Source organism: Perissodus microlepis, chromosome 14, assembly GCF_051167445.1.
Source record: "Perissodus microlepis isolate ML-2025 ecotype Zambia chromosome 14, ASM5116744v1, whole genome shotgun sequence".
Classification (NCBI taxonomy): domain Eukaryota; kingdom Metazoa; phylum Chordata; class Actinopteri; order Cichliformes; family Cichlidae; genus Perissodus; species Perissodus microlepis.
The window spans coordinates 32,243,198-32,258,662 of record NC_140474.1 but is presented as its reverse complement, the minus strand read 5'-3'; the positions used below and the strand labels follow the sequence as shown (position 1 = coordinate 32,258,662).

Below are 15,465 nucleotides of genomic sequence, written 5' to 3'. Positions count from 1 at the left end.
TTTTTCAGCTAAAAACAGCTCCAGAGAAAACAGCAAAACAGCTCCAGAGAGTTATGCTACCACTACCACCATGCTTTATAGTTCCTACACGGTTAGTGTTCATTTTTTATTGCTCTAAACATACCTTTTTCTGACATTTCTGGTAACTATTTGTGCCAAGTAAAAAAAAAAAAAATCTCTAAAAGGCATCTGGCTTGTGCATGTGAACAGATGTAAAGGTGTCTATTTTGGAGCATTGCCTTCTTTCTTGGTCTGCACCCTCTTAGTCCATGGTGATATTAAACTTGATTCACGGTTGACAGTGATGCAGATGTTCCAGCAGTTTGTAGTTCATGGCAGGTTTACGCCTAGGTGGTTCCTGGGTTATTCCTGAACAATTTCCTCTCTGAGGGTGATAGTGTGAGTCTTCTTCCAGACCTAGGCAATGTAGTGACACATCTGAATAGCATGCATTTACACAGTTGGTAAAACTGATGATCTCAGAACCTCAGATGTGGCTCCAAGAAACCTTTCTAAGGTGAGAAAGAGACTTCAGCTTTTGCATTGTTCTGATTGGTCAGTCCAATGAGTGTTTTCAAAGAAATCCTTTTTAAGCTGGCAAAGGGAAACTACTAGTTGTAGAGAAATTTCAACCACAACTGTAGATTCTTTAATGGCGCTGATAAGTTTATGGTGGCACTCAGTGACTGGTGGTTGTGTAGAGTCAAACTGGAGGCTCAGCAGGGAATTTTGTCCTATGTGGCACGCTGTTTAACTATGAATGAAGTGTTGAGACATTTCATTCTGCTGATTACCTCAGCCTAACATACTATGGCTAAACTGTATGAAATATACTGACTGTATGAATACATTTGTGTTTAGTTGCTCACTAAATAACTGAATACAGTAGTCATTAGTCTGCTTCAGCATTAGTCTGCAGTGTTTTTTAATGGCTTTGACTGTTGCCTTTAATTTGGGTGTTTAAACTCGATCATAGCACTACAGTAAAATCTGTTGCACAAAAATACAAGTGTGGCTGGAGGAACCTGGCTTGGTACATGGCTTTTAATGGACTTCACATTTAATAATAATGCATGCCAAAGACACAATGCTGAATAGGATTACCCACTGCCTGGTGTCATCAGAGCTCTGTGATTCCATACAAAAGCACTGTTGGTGTAATTGTTTGGAACTGATGTTATAGATGCTGCCAAATCATTAGGTGAACATAATAGTTAAATTTTGATGCGGCATTCACAAATTGAAAGCAATGAGGAAAAGTTTTGTTTGGTCCTCTGCTTGTTCATTATTTTCTGAAGCTGTTCCCTGTAGAGTTACATGTATGTGTGTTGCTTGAGTCCTTCACTTACATGCCAGCATAGGGCTGTGCAATATGACCAAAATCTCATATCCCGATATAAGAATTCTATCGTCCCGATAACGATATAAATCACAAAAATGTAACATTTTCTGTAAATTCTGTGAATCTCGGGCAGCTCGTCTTGCGGGAAGTGTTTCCAGCTGCGCGTCATGTAGCTGGAGTCGAGTGTTTTAACCGATGCATGAAATTATACATTTTTAGACATAAGTTGTAAAGGCCGCCGTTTTCTTTGTGAGTATTCATTACACGGCGTGCTGCAGGGAAAAGCCTGTTCTAATGTTTGAGTCTAAGGTTTATTTTTTAGCTCCAGGCGGCTCTTTTTTAAATTCTCATCCGTAAATAATCTGCTCTTTCACGTGATTCAGTTTATTTTGAAAAGTCTCAACAGGATCTTGAGCTTTATTGTGTGAAAGGTTTATGTGGAACATAAACAAGCGGACACGCAATGCTGTTACCGTCGTTGTTGCTAACCACAACGTATAAAAACAGGCGCTTGTCCGTCTGTAGTGTGGTTATATTAAATATAAGAGAAAGAGAGAACTTTAAGAAATTAATATAGCCACTACAGTGACCATCAAAACGATGAAAAAATATTGCCGTAAACAGTTTATTTTGCGACACCACGAAACAAACGATAGCGTAAAATGAAACGATAGATGTTTTTATATCATCATCCGATATATATCGTTATATCGAACAGCCCTATGCCAGCACCTCAGTTGACCCTCGCTGTCCATCTCTTCGTTATCTATTCCCCTCTCACTCTATCTGCTCTCTGCTCTCTCCTCCTCTGTCTCTTCTTATTATCTGCTGTGACCTTGTGGCCTCTCAATCACACTCTCACTATCTTGTCTTGTCCGTGTATGCATGTGTATGTCGGGGAGAGTAAGAAACTGCAATGTGAGCTATGTTTTCACCAAGTAGTTGTTGTCTAGTTTGTAGGTTCCTCTTATTTCTGATTATATGATGCTATTTGTGGCTACCTCACCCATAGCAGGGAAGACATGCCACATGAAAAAGGTTGGGGAGGCTGTTTAGCACTGCTGTTCGGTGTAGGTTGGAATATTATTCTCACTTATATTTGTAAAGTTTTGTAAACCAGCTAATCTTCTCTCACACAAACTGAATCTTCTCGTTGGAAACACTTTGGTCAAAAAATAAAACCTTTTTTTTTCAGTGGCCTGTCTAAAGGATTTTTCCAGTGTGGCACCTTTTTCATCTAACCTCATTACTGCCAACTGTTGCAGTTCAAATTAGCTGCATAAAGCATAGGTAGCCTTTATATCCTAGTGGTCATTGTGATATTACAAGAAGCCTAAAAAGAATTTTCCCATGAATTCACATAACGCAACTTTCTACAATAATATTGTATGAATCCTGTAATGCCTAAATAAGATCCAAGTTTTCCATGCATGTACCAATAAGGCATAACGATAAGGGCCAAACTGTGATGGCTGGACAGCTGGGTCAGAGCATCTCCAAAACTGCAGCTCTTGTGGCATGTTTCCAGTCTGCAGTGGTCAGTATCTATAAAAAGTGGTCCAAGAAGGAACAGTGATGAACCAGTGACAGGGTCATGTGTGCCCAAGGCTTTTTGCCACAAAGCAAAATTGTTCAGTTTGAGGAGCATACCAATGAGTTTGAGGTGTTGACTTGGCTTCCAAATTCCCCAGATCTCAGTCCATAGGAGTATCTGTGGGACGTGCTGGACAAACAAGTCTGATCCACAGAGGCTTCACCTCACAAGTTACGGCTTAGAGGATCTGTTGCTAACATGTTGGCAGATAGCACAGCACACCTTCAGGGGTCTAGTGGAGCCTATGCCTCGACAGTACAGGCTCTTTTACCAGGATAAGGGGGACCAACACTATATAAGGCAGGTGGCTGTGTGTGTGGATCTTAATGATTACGTATGCAAATGTTTAAAATCACACATGCATAGAGTGTGTGTGTGTGGATATGAGCCTGGACATATTGAAAATAAGCCATGACACAACCATCTGTCATTTTCTGTATATAACAACACGTTGCCAGTATTGTGAATCCATATGATATGTATAATGTGTTTGTTTGTGTGTAAACACTAAGCACGTACACAAACTCTTGGAATCATCTATCTTCAATAACACATAGGCCTCCATGAACTTGACTCGTTATGCAGAAAGCTCTTACCTACCTCCTCCTTCATTTACTCTATTTTCTTTGGTGCCTCTTTCCTCACTCTCTCTCACACACCACTTTCCATCAGCAGGCCTGTGTGTGTGCGTGTGTCTGCAGCATACGCAAGTGGAGGTGGAGGCGGACCTGTAGGTGAGACACTGTAGGTAGGTAGTGTGGCCCACTCCAAGCAGAACGTGTTTTTCACTCTAACTGGAAATTATCCATCTCACACCCACGCAACCATCCACCCACACACACACACTCACAAATCCAGGAACACTTGTGTAATGCCTGCCGTGCAGTGCACGCGTATGATAGCATGTACATTTGCTCATACTCCCACACAGGCATGGACAGAATTAGATTTTTTTTTTCAATGTTTTGCTCCCACACAACTCTTACAGATATGAGTGCAGATACAAGCAGACATGTTGAGATGGACACAAATACAAAGATCTTATATATGATCCGCTGCAGATATGAAACCTTTTCCTGTGCCTTCCGTTCTTCAACACTGGAGTGGTATTTGAAAGAAAGTGTGGCGACTGTTACATAACATCACTTTCCATGTGTTTGTCTTTTGTTTATTCTGTCACTTTGCTTTTCTTAGTCATTTCATAATGGCCAGTTCTGATTTATTGAATAGTCTATAGTCCACTGTTATCTCTATTTTTCTGACAATAATTGGAGCTCCGGCAGATGATCATTACAGCCCTTTAGTTATTAGTTTTCACCGCTTGTCCTGAATGTCTGCACCCTCTTCACTCAAGCATGTAGAAACCTAACAGCCAAACCCTCCCCTCCATTCTGCCCTGAGCAATGTGGATGATCTATGAAGCCTGGGTTTATAACCCTATAAGCTTGTTTCTCTTGGCTCAAACATATAGGTTGATGCTCACTTCGATATAAGTCAGACTGATCAGTATCTTCCTGCCCAGTCTTTGCAGGGGAGGAAGGTCCAATTAAGAAGAAACCAATCACATTTCATCAACTGCCTTTGATATCTCTAGGGAAATTAGTCTTGGCAGTGGTTGTGGCCAGTTCAGAGGCATGCATTACATTATTCCCTCAGATCCACTATCAAATTAAAAGAGGCTGCTATTGCACCAGAAAGGATCTTTTTGCTCACCTTTTTTTTTTTTTTTCTGCTTTCCATTGCAGACTAATAGAGCACTGTAACGATTCAGTCTCCTTCCAATGGTTTTTTTTCTCTTAATGATAACATTAGGTATGTAGAGAAGCAGGGAAATCTTTAGTGGTGCCCAAAATATGCTGAATTTCATTAACATTTCATGGTCTCTGATCATGGTTTGATTTACAAGATGTCTAAAAGTGGTGAGTTATTGATAACAAAGATAAAGACCTTCTATTACTTTCATTTAGATTACAAAACTGCATGTTTTTTTTCTAATTGTCCTCTTGTTATATAGCCATAGGGTTATGGTTTTGGCAAGCTTTGTAAAAGGGTGGGAATAAATCTAACAGGCACATGCCTGCTGAGGGTACATAAAATCAAAAAGTTATATTTCAATTATTAATTTCTTTCTAGGAGTCTACTTTCCTCACTATAAGGATTTTTCTTTGGAACCATTTTTTTCTGAAACTAAATTCCAAAGTGCTTCCGATGAAAAATGAAAGCTGGTGCCACTAATGTCTTTTTTCAGTGCTGTGAGGCACACAAACAAGATTTAGTTCACCTCCATTGTGTACAGTGGAAGTAAATACCTCAAAACCTAGACTAATAAATCCAACACTGTCTGAATTTAGATACTGAGTCAATCATTTCCTGGAATTACGGTAATATTGGACAGTTTTTCAGCCTCGAGATTTATGTCCAGTGGCATTAAAAAAAATACTGGTTCTAGAAGAACTCCCTTCCTGTTTTCATGTTCTTGTCTAATATGGTTGATATACTACTCTTTACAGTGTAGGTTAAGTGACCCTCAAATACTGTTTGTAAAGTGGATTTAGGCTTTGTTACAACACCTCAAGAGAGTCAATAGAAAATCTTTCTGCAGAACTGTGTTGTTGCCATTCATTTCCCTAAGAGGGATGTTGGACTAACTTCATGCATTGTGTGTATTAAAGAGGAGCTGGCAGACAATGGTTATCAATTTACCTTTGTATTTAAAGCGAGGTCAGTGTATTGACTTGTCACCACAGAAGGAGCCTGCATCCTGGCACGGCTGCGGAGGCTTGGCAGCGAAAACCACTGAGTGACTGCGGTCATGTTTGCAGGTTTTGGCAGGCTCAGGCTTTCTCAGGGAGAGAAATGCAAGTGTTTCTGACTGGTGTACTGGGGCGTACGATTATGCTGAGGCAAGAGCTGCTCGCGAAATGTCACCCACTTTCCAATACTGTACGCAGAGCACCAGCATCCGGATGACGTGCCGACAGAGTAAGGTGTTATTGGATTGACCGGTCAGCTGAAAGAAGGATGTGCTGTCAAAGCCGTACAGTATGTGGGGGGAAGTGTTTATAGATCCATGCACTAATCAAGCTTCAGTTGACAGTTCATCAGAGGAAAAAATGCATGACAGTCACACAAAATCTTTACAAGTCAGCGACGAAAGGGCTATTCAGAGGAATGTTTAAAAAAATAAAAAATAAATTCTCGCATCCATCTGTCTTATTCTCACTTTTTTTTCTCATCTTTATGACCACTTGATAAATGTCTCTCCTCTTTTCTCATTTCAGGAAGTACAATATTCGTGTAGAGGACATTATGGTACGCGACGTGCGGTACATCACACTCAACTGCTGCTACAGAGACCTGCATAACGTGCTGCTGACGGGCCAGCTCAAAACGCTCGCACTCGTGGAATCAGCTGGTACACACAAACACACATGCACCATCGTAGAGATCAGTATAAAGTCTGAGTAACACATTTAGAAGTTTAGTTTCACCACTGCTGAACACAACTTTTAATTAAATTAATTGTTGATTGATTGCAAAGTTACCCCCTAGATGTTCTTAGCCACTTTCTCTGATATGAAGAAAGTCAGAGCTCCAGCACTTTGAGATTTCTGAGAACACTTTTGGCATAACTGCATCCCTCTTTTGACTTCAGAGCCACTGCATGGCTGCATAGCTCTGCTGATGTGTGGTTCAAAAATAACAACCCTGAAGTCAGTAACCAGTAGTCAGTAAAAACCTCTTGAGATTGTTTGCCTTCCACCGTCTACTTTCCTTTCTTGTGAGTATGTTAGCTTGCGGGTGCATTCGAGGTGTGTCTGGCTATTTTATTTTAAGTGTGTGCACTTTGCAGATAAATTAGTAGGTGGCCTGGATTCAAATTTCTGATGGGCCAAAATCGAGTTTGAAACGCGTAACTTAATGTGTCAGAATGCACTGGTTTATATATTTATGACACAGCTCTGTGCTGTAGTCTTTGTTATAACAAAATAGAATAAACTTTATTTGTCACTTCTGAGTTTCTGCTCAATTTCGAATGAAATCGAAAGCTGAGCTGAACACAAACTGAACACACAGCTCCTATTCCCACTGACATCTGTGCTTGTTAGCATACAGTGTGCACAGTCTGTAAATTGGTTTCGTTTGGTAAATCAAATTAGTCTTTCAAAAGATGGTCAAATTGGGCAAATCACTGGCCTTAAATGGGCATTGAAACTGCACTAATATTTCCCAGTGGCCCAGATTACTGTGTATAATTGAAATGTTGCCACTCATACTGTAGTATGAGTGACTACAAACCCACAGAGAAATGTTGTATAACCCAACACTCTGTTTTAATTGGCTGTATTAATCTCAATTATCTTTAGCTCATTATACTTGTTGTCTTGTACATAACTCCATTCTCATTCTTGTTTCCAGCTGCAGCAGGTTGCTGCTGTCAGCAAAATAGCTCTGACATGCCCACTGCATAGCACAAAGCTGCATAATTCTCTCAGTTTGACACATCCTATATAAAAGATGAATGTTCTGGCTCTGAAACGGTTCTTTTCACCTACATTGTTGTCAGTGATCAGGAACTACCATCAAAGCAAACAGGGTCTGAGTCATTCAGTGAGAAGTGCCATGCATGGGTCCCCTGATATTTAAAAAGAATATAAAGATTTGTTGTAATTCATGACTAAAGACCCTACTTTAAGAGTACTAAGCATTTAAATCAAATAAGAAAACAAATAACAAAATTTCAATCCATCCATTTTCTGCCTAAGCAGAGGAGAAAAGCCCAACTGTATCCCAGACCACCTCCTCTAGATCACTGAGGTGTTCAAGGCGAGACATAATCTCTCCATTTTTCTATATTTTAGCTGTTAACATAGTCATTTTCTCTGACCATTTCTCACATTCATCTGTGTCACAGTCAGTATGCGTTGTGTATGCCTCTGTCCTCATGAAAGGACTTTAAGATTTAAAAAAAGACCAATTTTTTGATTAATGTCTATCCATAATTGTCACTTTTCACCCAGACATCACACAACATTTCTGTACCAGAATGCTTTACTGTCCTTTTAAGTGACATCTACAGTGGCACTGAGAGGGCAAATGCACTGCAACTTAAGAAAATACCAGTAAATAGAAAGGCACTGCAAAAGTGCACAAAATGCAACAGAAGTTGACTAAACCCCAATGTAAACAGAGAAAATACCTCAATAGCTTAAAAAAACCCCAAACAATGTACATTTGTGAAAGGCTGTGTTTGTTTTGCTCACAGATTTTCAGATTTTAAGGGCGCAATCCTTACAGTTCCCATGCAGAATGACCCATTCTGGGTCCTTTACATAACCTAAATTTCCAGTGACGTTTCCAGCAGATATTTAAAGTGAATAACAACAGTTGATTGTTGACTGCCAGCTTCTGTGTGCCCAAAACTGTCCCTTTAATGTGTTACAACAAAGAGAGAGAGAGAGAAAAAAAAGTGTAAACTTCCAAGCACCCACCAGTGTGAAAGTGATATAAGAAACACAACAGTTATTACAGTAGTAAATCCTGTGTGAGAACAGTGTGCTAATCACCCCGTCTGATGTGCTATTCATGTCATTGTTCCATGCTGCTGCTGATGTTGCTGTAAGCGCACTAAAAACAAATTCCAGCGCCCTTGGTGATGTGCTCATTAGTTTAATTGATTGATTGACAAACCTGCCTGGGTGCAGGCTGCTGATCGCGCCGGCCGCCTCGCTGAAGTGCAGATTTGGTATTCCGAGCGCTGTTTCAATTATGCAGTCATGCAGGAACAATTAGCTTCGGCATTTAAGCAAATACATAATCAGCACGTACTGTCACAAAGGCAATTACTTAAAGCAAGTAAGCGGCCACCCACACGCACACTCACTCGCACACATACACACACCACACTACTTAATACACATCCACTGCATTCTTTGCTTTTGTTATGTAACTCAGCTGAGCTCTCTGCAGTGCCACGACATGTGTTTGGAATTGCCTGCAGTTAGCTCGCCCTTTGTCCCTGAAACAAGTTTACATTATCTTCACTTTTCTTGCCTCTGCAAAGTTGCTCCTCCACTCTTTTTTGTCTTCTTCTTACCTCTCCCTCTTCCTCTTGTGCCTCCTCTCCCAGAGTCAATGATCCTGCTGGGTTCCATCGAGCGTGCCCAGCTCCAGTCGCTGCTCTCACAGCAGCTCGGCCGTGCCAGGCGGCTGCAGTACATCAGGGAACGAGCCGTCGAGGAGAAGAAACGCCTATCCATCGTGTCGGACCCAGCCAGCGACGACAACGGCAGCCAGCGCACCAGCCAGGAAGTCCGCTTCCAGGTGAGAGGTTGCTGGATCACAGAGGTGTAGCGTTTTCACCTACACCTCTGTGAAAGAATCTCAGCACAAGTAACAAATTCAGCATTTTTATTTCTTCTACCTGAACTTGTAGGTTATTGATGTCTGAGAAAAGACAAACCTGCAGTGTCTGTTTACTAGATTATCTGCATGTGCAATGTGAGCCAGAGCCCCCAGCTGTCAGGCCTCTATAACACACTGGGTTCAGGAGACAGAGACCATGCCTGTTATATCTGTAATATTAAAATTTTCCTTTTTGATATCAGGTGTCGGATCAGGTGGCTTTGACCCCTTCCATAGTTATGCTGCTGAGAGATTCCCCATGATGCACTGAGCATGTCTCCTCTGTGTAACTACGTTGCATTTCACTAACTTTGTATCATCTCTTCTTGTGGAGTTTGTGCTTCTTCCTCTCTGTCAGATGTCTCTGACCCTTCACTGTGCATGTTTGATCTTTTGATCTGACCTGACCATGTTTATTGTTCACTTGTTTTTTATTGCTTATTGTTTATTTTTCTCACTGGTCATTATTTTTCTCTTCCTTCACCCCAACTGATGGAAAACCCTGAGCCTGGAGGTTTCTTCCTGTTAGATTGGAGTTACTTTCCCCTCACCATTGCCAGTGCTTGTTCCAAGGGTTTCTATCAGTATTGCAAGGTCTTGAATTGAATGAATGTGTGAGGTTATCTGTGTTTTTATTTTATTTTTTTAAAGAAAGAAATGGAAATGGGCAGCCAGGTAAAAGATAGATGTCCACATTGGTTGCAGGTACTGCACTGCAGTGCTTAAACTTGAGATTTATCTCCTTTTCCCCCATCTTTTATCAGTTTGCACTGAGTGGCTGAGCAGAACGCCCTCAGGGATGGATGTGGAAGCAGGAACAAGGAGTGTGTTTTGTGCACAATGCTCATTTCAGTCTTTTCTTTTCTTTGACTTTGTGCCTTCTTACCACTCTTTGTTACTGCCTGTATTTGTAGTAAAGGCAAATAGTTACATTGATGGTTTTAAATTTGCTATAACATCAGTCATGCAAAGCTATGGCTGTGGAAGACTAAAGATATGAAGCGGGAATTGAACATAATTGGTCCCCTTTATATTTAAGAAAATAATATATACAGTGTAGAAAAGCATGCAGCCATGCTACTGCCCAGAAACTGGGTAATTCAGGGTATTTAAAAATAGGCAGGTTCACATAGTTTCCCATCTACAGTAGGGTATACAAGTACCCTACCTTTTCTTTTTTCATAAAACTAACCAATATTGTTTTTACCAAATAAAAATATTTTTAGGTCATGGAAATGGCAACAGGGCAAGTCATTGAAGTCATGAAATTTTACAAGACCATCACAAGCATTCTTTTAGTTCTCAGCTCCTGCTGGTTTCTTTTCTTTCTTTGTCCCTCGTGTGTCCCCATGTATTTGCTTCCATTATGTAAACCTGCAGAAGTCAGTCACTTTCTCTATTGAGTGTGGAAAAATAACAGAGATGCTGATCTCTTAAGCAGGATTGGACTTTTTTAATGCATTTTCTTATCTTTGTGTGTGTGTGTACGCACAGATCTCAACTGAGGAGTCGTCCTTCAGTCCCACTCGTCCAGTACCTCATAAGCCCCTCAAACCTGCTCTGAAAAGACCCTCTGTGGTGGAGCGACCCACCGAGCTTCCCACCAGTAAGAACTGCACTTGGGTACACAAACACACGCAAAAAACAGGAATTCCAAAAGAATCAAGAATAGAAAGATTTTATATCTCTGGAAGAAACGTGAGCGATTCTGTCTTTGTCTCTAAACTCACAAAATGCTAATAACAGCACTCAGTCTCTGGTCCTCACATGATTAATAAGCTCTTGCAGCTGTCTTCATCTCTAACTGTTTGTCTACTTCGCCACAAGGTGTCAACACAGTGTACTCATTTTTCTATCTCACAGTTTCAAATGGCGGTTTTTGCTTTGTGGCCACTGTTAAATGACAAAACCGATAACAGTTAACTAACAGAATGCAGGATTTGTACAGTGTCTTAACAAACCAGGCTTAGAATATCAAGAGTCAGTAGCCACAGCAGGCGCTTTTGTACCTCTTTGTCCACTCTTTGTTTTTGTGCTGTGTCAGTGCTGGTGTGATCTCATTTTAGATGTTGAATTTTGTTAAGGCTAAAAGCTGGATGGCATATGCCTGCTAGTTCCCATTTCTGCACAAAACTTGACATTGATTAATTCCTGTAGTAATACACGTAGGCAGTTAGTACATACTCCTGTTGTATCTGAATTATTATTTATAAGGAGATGTGTTTATTACATATGCTATAAATACCATATATTCTATATTATATTTCTATACCGCTTTCCTTTTGCACCGTGCCACCAAGACAAACTCCTCATTCGTGTACAAGCTTGGCAAAAAACCTGATTATGTTTCAGATGAGTGGAAGAGGGTTGCAAAGCAGTTTACATAGGCAGTTTGGTTACAGTACTCACACACATAGCCTTCCGGTCCATTGAACACTTAAAATATAGGATTAATATATAGGATAGGATTACAAACCAGACACAGGGTATAGGAGCAAAGTGAAAATGAAGACATCTGGAAAAACACACTTTTCTTTCACATGTTGGAATGCCATTTCGATGGGAGAGGTGCTATGAGCTGCATACCTAAAAGGTACCTAACCCTGGTTCCTCTCTCTGTTTCAGGCCCACATGATCATTCGGGTATTGCACTGAAGAACCTTTTCTGCTCCAGTCCAGACACAGAAGCCCTGGAGGTGAGAGAGTCATGTCCTTGAATACACCCAACAACAACGGCGCCAACACACACACACACACACACACACACACACACACACACACACACACACACACACACACACACGCAGTGGCTCACATCCTGTTGTTCACACATTCTGTACACCCCCACAGTCCTATGCTATCTCTCACATACAGTCCTTCACGCTCTACAGTACAGTACCTCCCACACACACACACACACACACACACACACACACACACACACACACACACACACAGAGTATCTCAGACAGCTTCAATATAAAACCTCTTTCAGTTTGTCTCAGCCTTGCATCCTGCAGAACTTTAAAGAAAAGCTCTTCACTCCCGCATCACCCCATTAATGGCTTGTTTCATAGAAATAACCCTTCAATTTATGTATTTTTTCTCAGTATTGCAGGAAGTTTTGCCGTGCCTTAAGTGGCACTTTTTGCCAAGTCAGATTGACATTGAGGTTGTTGTTAACACTGTGTGCTTGTCTCTGGTCGCCCCGGAAGAAAAACAACAACATGGAGAGCCTAATGTCTCCTGACATCAGGAGGTCTTCCAAACGGGTCCGGATATCCGTCGTGGTAAGAGCCACCGATCTGGGCTTGGAACTGCCTGTCAACAGGTTCATCAGTAAATCAACTGATTGTCACCCTACCTTTCCATCCCAGGGCTAATCCTACATGCCGATGGATGTGATGATGCATGCCATCGTGCTAAAAAAGTGCAGAACATCGTCTTTCTTGTCCAGCCTGTAACTCCATCTGACCTCTCACTGCCTCTATTCAGTGATATTATTGGCAAAGGCTGCCATCCATTCAGCTTAACCAGTTTCCACTGGTCCGATGGTCAGTTAAGGTTATGCAGAGTACTTGACCACTGAAATCCACTACTGCTGAGTGCTAATGCCAGCGATGCATCATTGGGACCTGTGTGCCATTGTGAACCAAATTGCCTTTCTTAGTTTTTGGATAAAAAGCATGCACGACACCACCAAGCATGCACTAGTTAATAGTCGTTAAGGGTAATTTAACTGTGCCCAAAAATACTCATAAATTACTCGAATATTTCATTTGAGTTTATTTAGAATTTTATCAAAAACTAATGCAAATCCTCAGATCCTGTGCATCAGATGAAGCCTTTTAATTGTATTAAAATGGAAATTCAATGGCAAAAGAACAGCCTTCACCACAATTTCTGCCTGAAATAAAAATTTGAAATAAATATTAAAAGTTTAAATCCATCCGCTCATTATCTGCTGCTTATCTGGGTTCGGGTTGCATGGAAGTCTAGACTTTCCCCAACCTGGCCCTCTCTTCTTTTCTACTTTGTCTGATATAAGTGAAGGAGCTTGGAAGCTCCACCCACCTTCTTGAAGAAGATGTTTGCTGAAAAGAAGAGGCAAGGAATTTAAAGTGGCTTGTTTCAGATAGTGGATGAATTGAGGTGCTCCACCAGGCCCCAGTATGAGATCAAAAGAATTATTCTGACCCGAGTCCAGAAATTGGAAACGAGCATGTTTGGTCCAGTTTAATAAAACCTGTTTAATGTGATTCATGTTGCAAAATTTATTTGTCATTGTGGATCTAAAGTCTTCTCCACTTTGACATGGTCCAGCTACTGTCTTATTTTATTAAGATGTAGTGAAGCTGTGGTCAAGTATTCTTCAAGGACAATACTGTTCAATCATGCATGCTGTGCTGTCCATCATCAGCCGTGTCACCCGAGGCGTCCAATCAGTGATCGCCTCCCAGAGCAGGCTCTGCCCTGTTTCTGGTGTGACCTAAAATCTGGTGTTATCTTTTGCAGCCGACTTTAAAAGCTCTGGCGGCCCACGTCTTAAGTGTTCAGTGGGGGGGAGGGAAAAGTCGTGCTGTGGCAGACTCACCTGTGCATGCAGCATTAAATATCAGAATAGGAGCATCATATCTCTTCATTAGCATCAGGCACGTTTTAGAATGGCAGCGTTCTTAGACAAGCTCACGTGAAGAGATGATGATGATGCATGAGAAGTATTGGGAAGTACCGGACAATATCCGTGTAAACTGGAATGCTCATCCTGCCATCCAATTACTACAGCATGTCAATCAATGGAGCAAGTGTCTGATTATAAATTGAGAAAAAGGATTTGGCGACGTAGGATCAGTCAGCATTGCATGACAAATGATCAGACATCAGCAGACGACACCAATTTCTGAAAATCAAACACTGTTAAGGTCAATTAATCATGTATTCTGACAGAATAAGTTCACATTTGTTCATTAATTACCATCAATGATTTATTCATAGTCTAGCCTTTGTCACATCAAACTGTCACATTGTTTTTCACTCATCACATGTCGCTTCATTCACTAGGAGCCACCACCCAGCCTAAAGAGTTTCTCTGCGTTGAGCATGTTGTCCACATTGCTTTGAAACATTTTTGGTTAAATGTCTGGTTCAGACTAATATTCAAAAGCAGTATATATAATTTTTCAATCTTTTGATTCAAAACTTCAAATTGTTGTGTTATCATCACAACGTAATCAAGCATACCAAGCGCACTGAAAAAAGAAAATAGAAAAGAGCAGACCACTTTATTTTCACTCATACTTGGCTTGCAAATTTTGAGTCCTGGAGATATTAGTTTGTCTGGTTTCTGTAAAACTTTAGTGGAGCACCGAAATGTTTGTTTGTTTGTTTTTTAATTAATAACAGCTGAGCCGAATGACCAATAAAAAAAATTAGGTTGAGTATTTACTGTAGCTCGGGTGTGCTGAGCTGTAGCCCCTTATCTGTTTGACACACACTGCAGAAAGCAAAGCGGTCGGTGAAGTGACGGGTGGAATTTTACAGGAGCTGACAGTACGGTCATTGCAGTATGCCAAGCAAACAGTCAAATCACCGATTTTCTGCAAGAAAGATATTTCTTTTTGTTTGAAAGGCGTGGCAGCATGTGGGAACAGACTCGTACAAAATAAGCTAACTGTGCCGCACAGAGTCAAACACAGCCCAATGAGAATCTTCTCTTACATGTAGAGAAATATGTGAGTGGCATTAACATCTGTCCATTCATCTTCTGAAACACACAGGGCTAACACGGAGACAGAAAACCATTTGCCCTTACCTTGAAACATGTTTTCTATATTTTAGATTTTACGGAAAAAATGCCTTCCGACAATATTAGTCGGTGTTCGTAGACCAAATGATGTGTGAAAGGGATAATAATAATAATGGATTGGATTTATATAGCGCTTTTCAAGGCACCCAAAGCGCTTTACAATGCCACTATTCATTCACACACTGGTGGAGGCAAGCTACGGTTGTAGCCACAGCTGCCCTGGGGCAGACTGACAGAAGCGCCATCAGCCCCTCTGGCCATCACCAGTAGGGTAAAGTGTCTTGCCCAAGGACACAACAACCAGGACAGAGAGCCCGG

At 41.0% G+C, this 15,465-nt stretch overlaps 1 protein-coding gene across 8 annotated transcripts in view; it reads left to right on the top strand.

The window, feature by feature from the left end:
- The window catches only part of LOC146374245 (chloride channel protein 2-like), a 216,858-nt gene that overhangs the window by 176,670 nt on the left and 24,723 nt on the right, over window positions 1–15,465 (top strand). For 6 of the 8 annotated variants that reach the window (XM_084950684.1, XM_084950681.1, XM_084950680.1 and 3 more), the window contains 5 exons: window positions 6,218–6,351; window positions 9,067–9,260; window positions 10,836–10,947; window positions 11,967–12,037; window positions 12,557–12,631. In XM_084950684.1, the coding sequence (XP_084806810.1) occupies window positions 6,218–6,351; window positions 9,067–9,260; window positions 10,836–10,947; window positions 11,967–12,037; window positions 12,557–12,631 (586 nt within the window). The remainder of the gene's footprint in view (window positions 1–6,217; window positions 6,352–9,066; window positions 9,261–10,835; window positions 10,948–11,966; window positions 12,038–12,556; window positions 12,632–15,465) is intronic. The other 2 variants (XM_084950685.1, XM_084950687.1) reach the window with 1 other exon arrangement.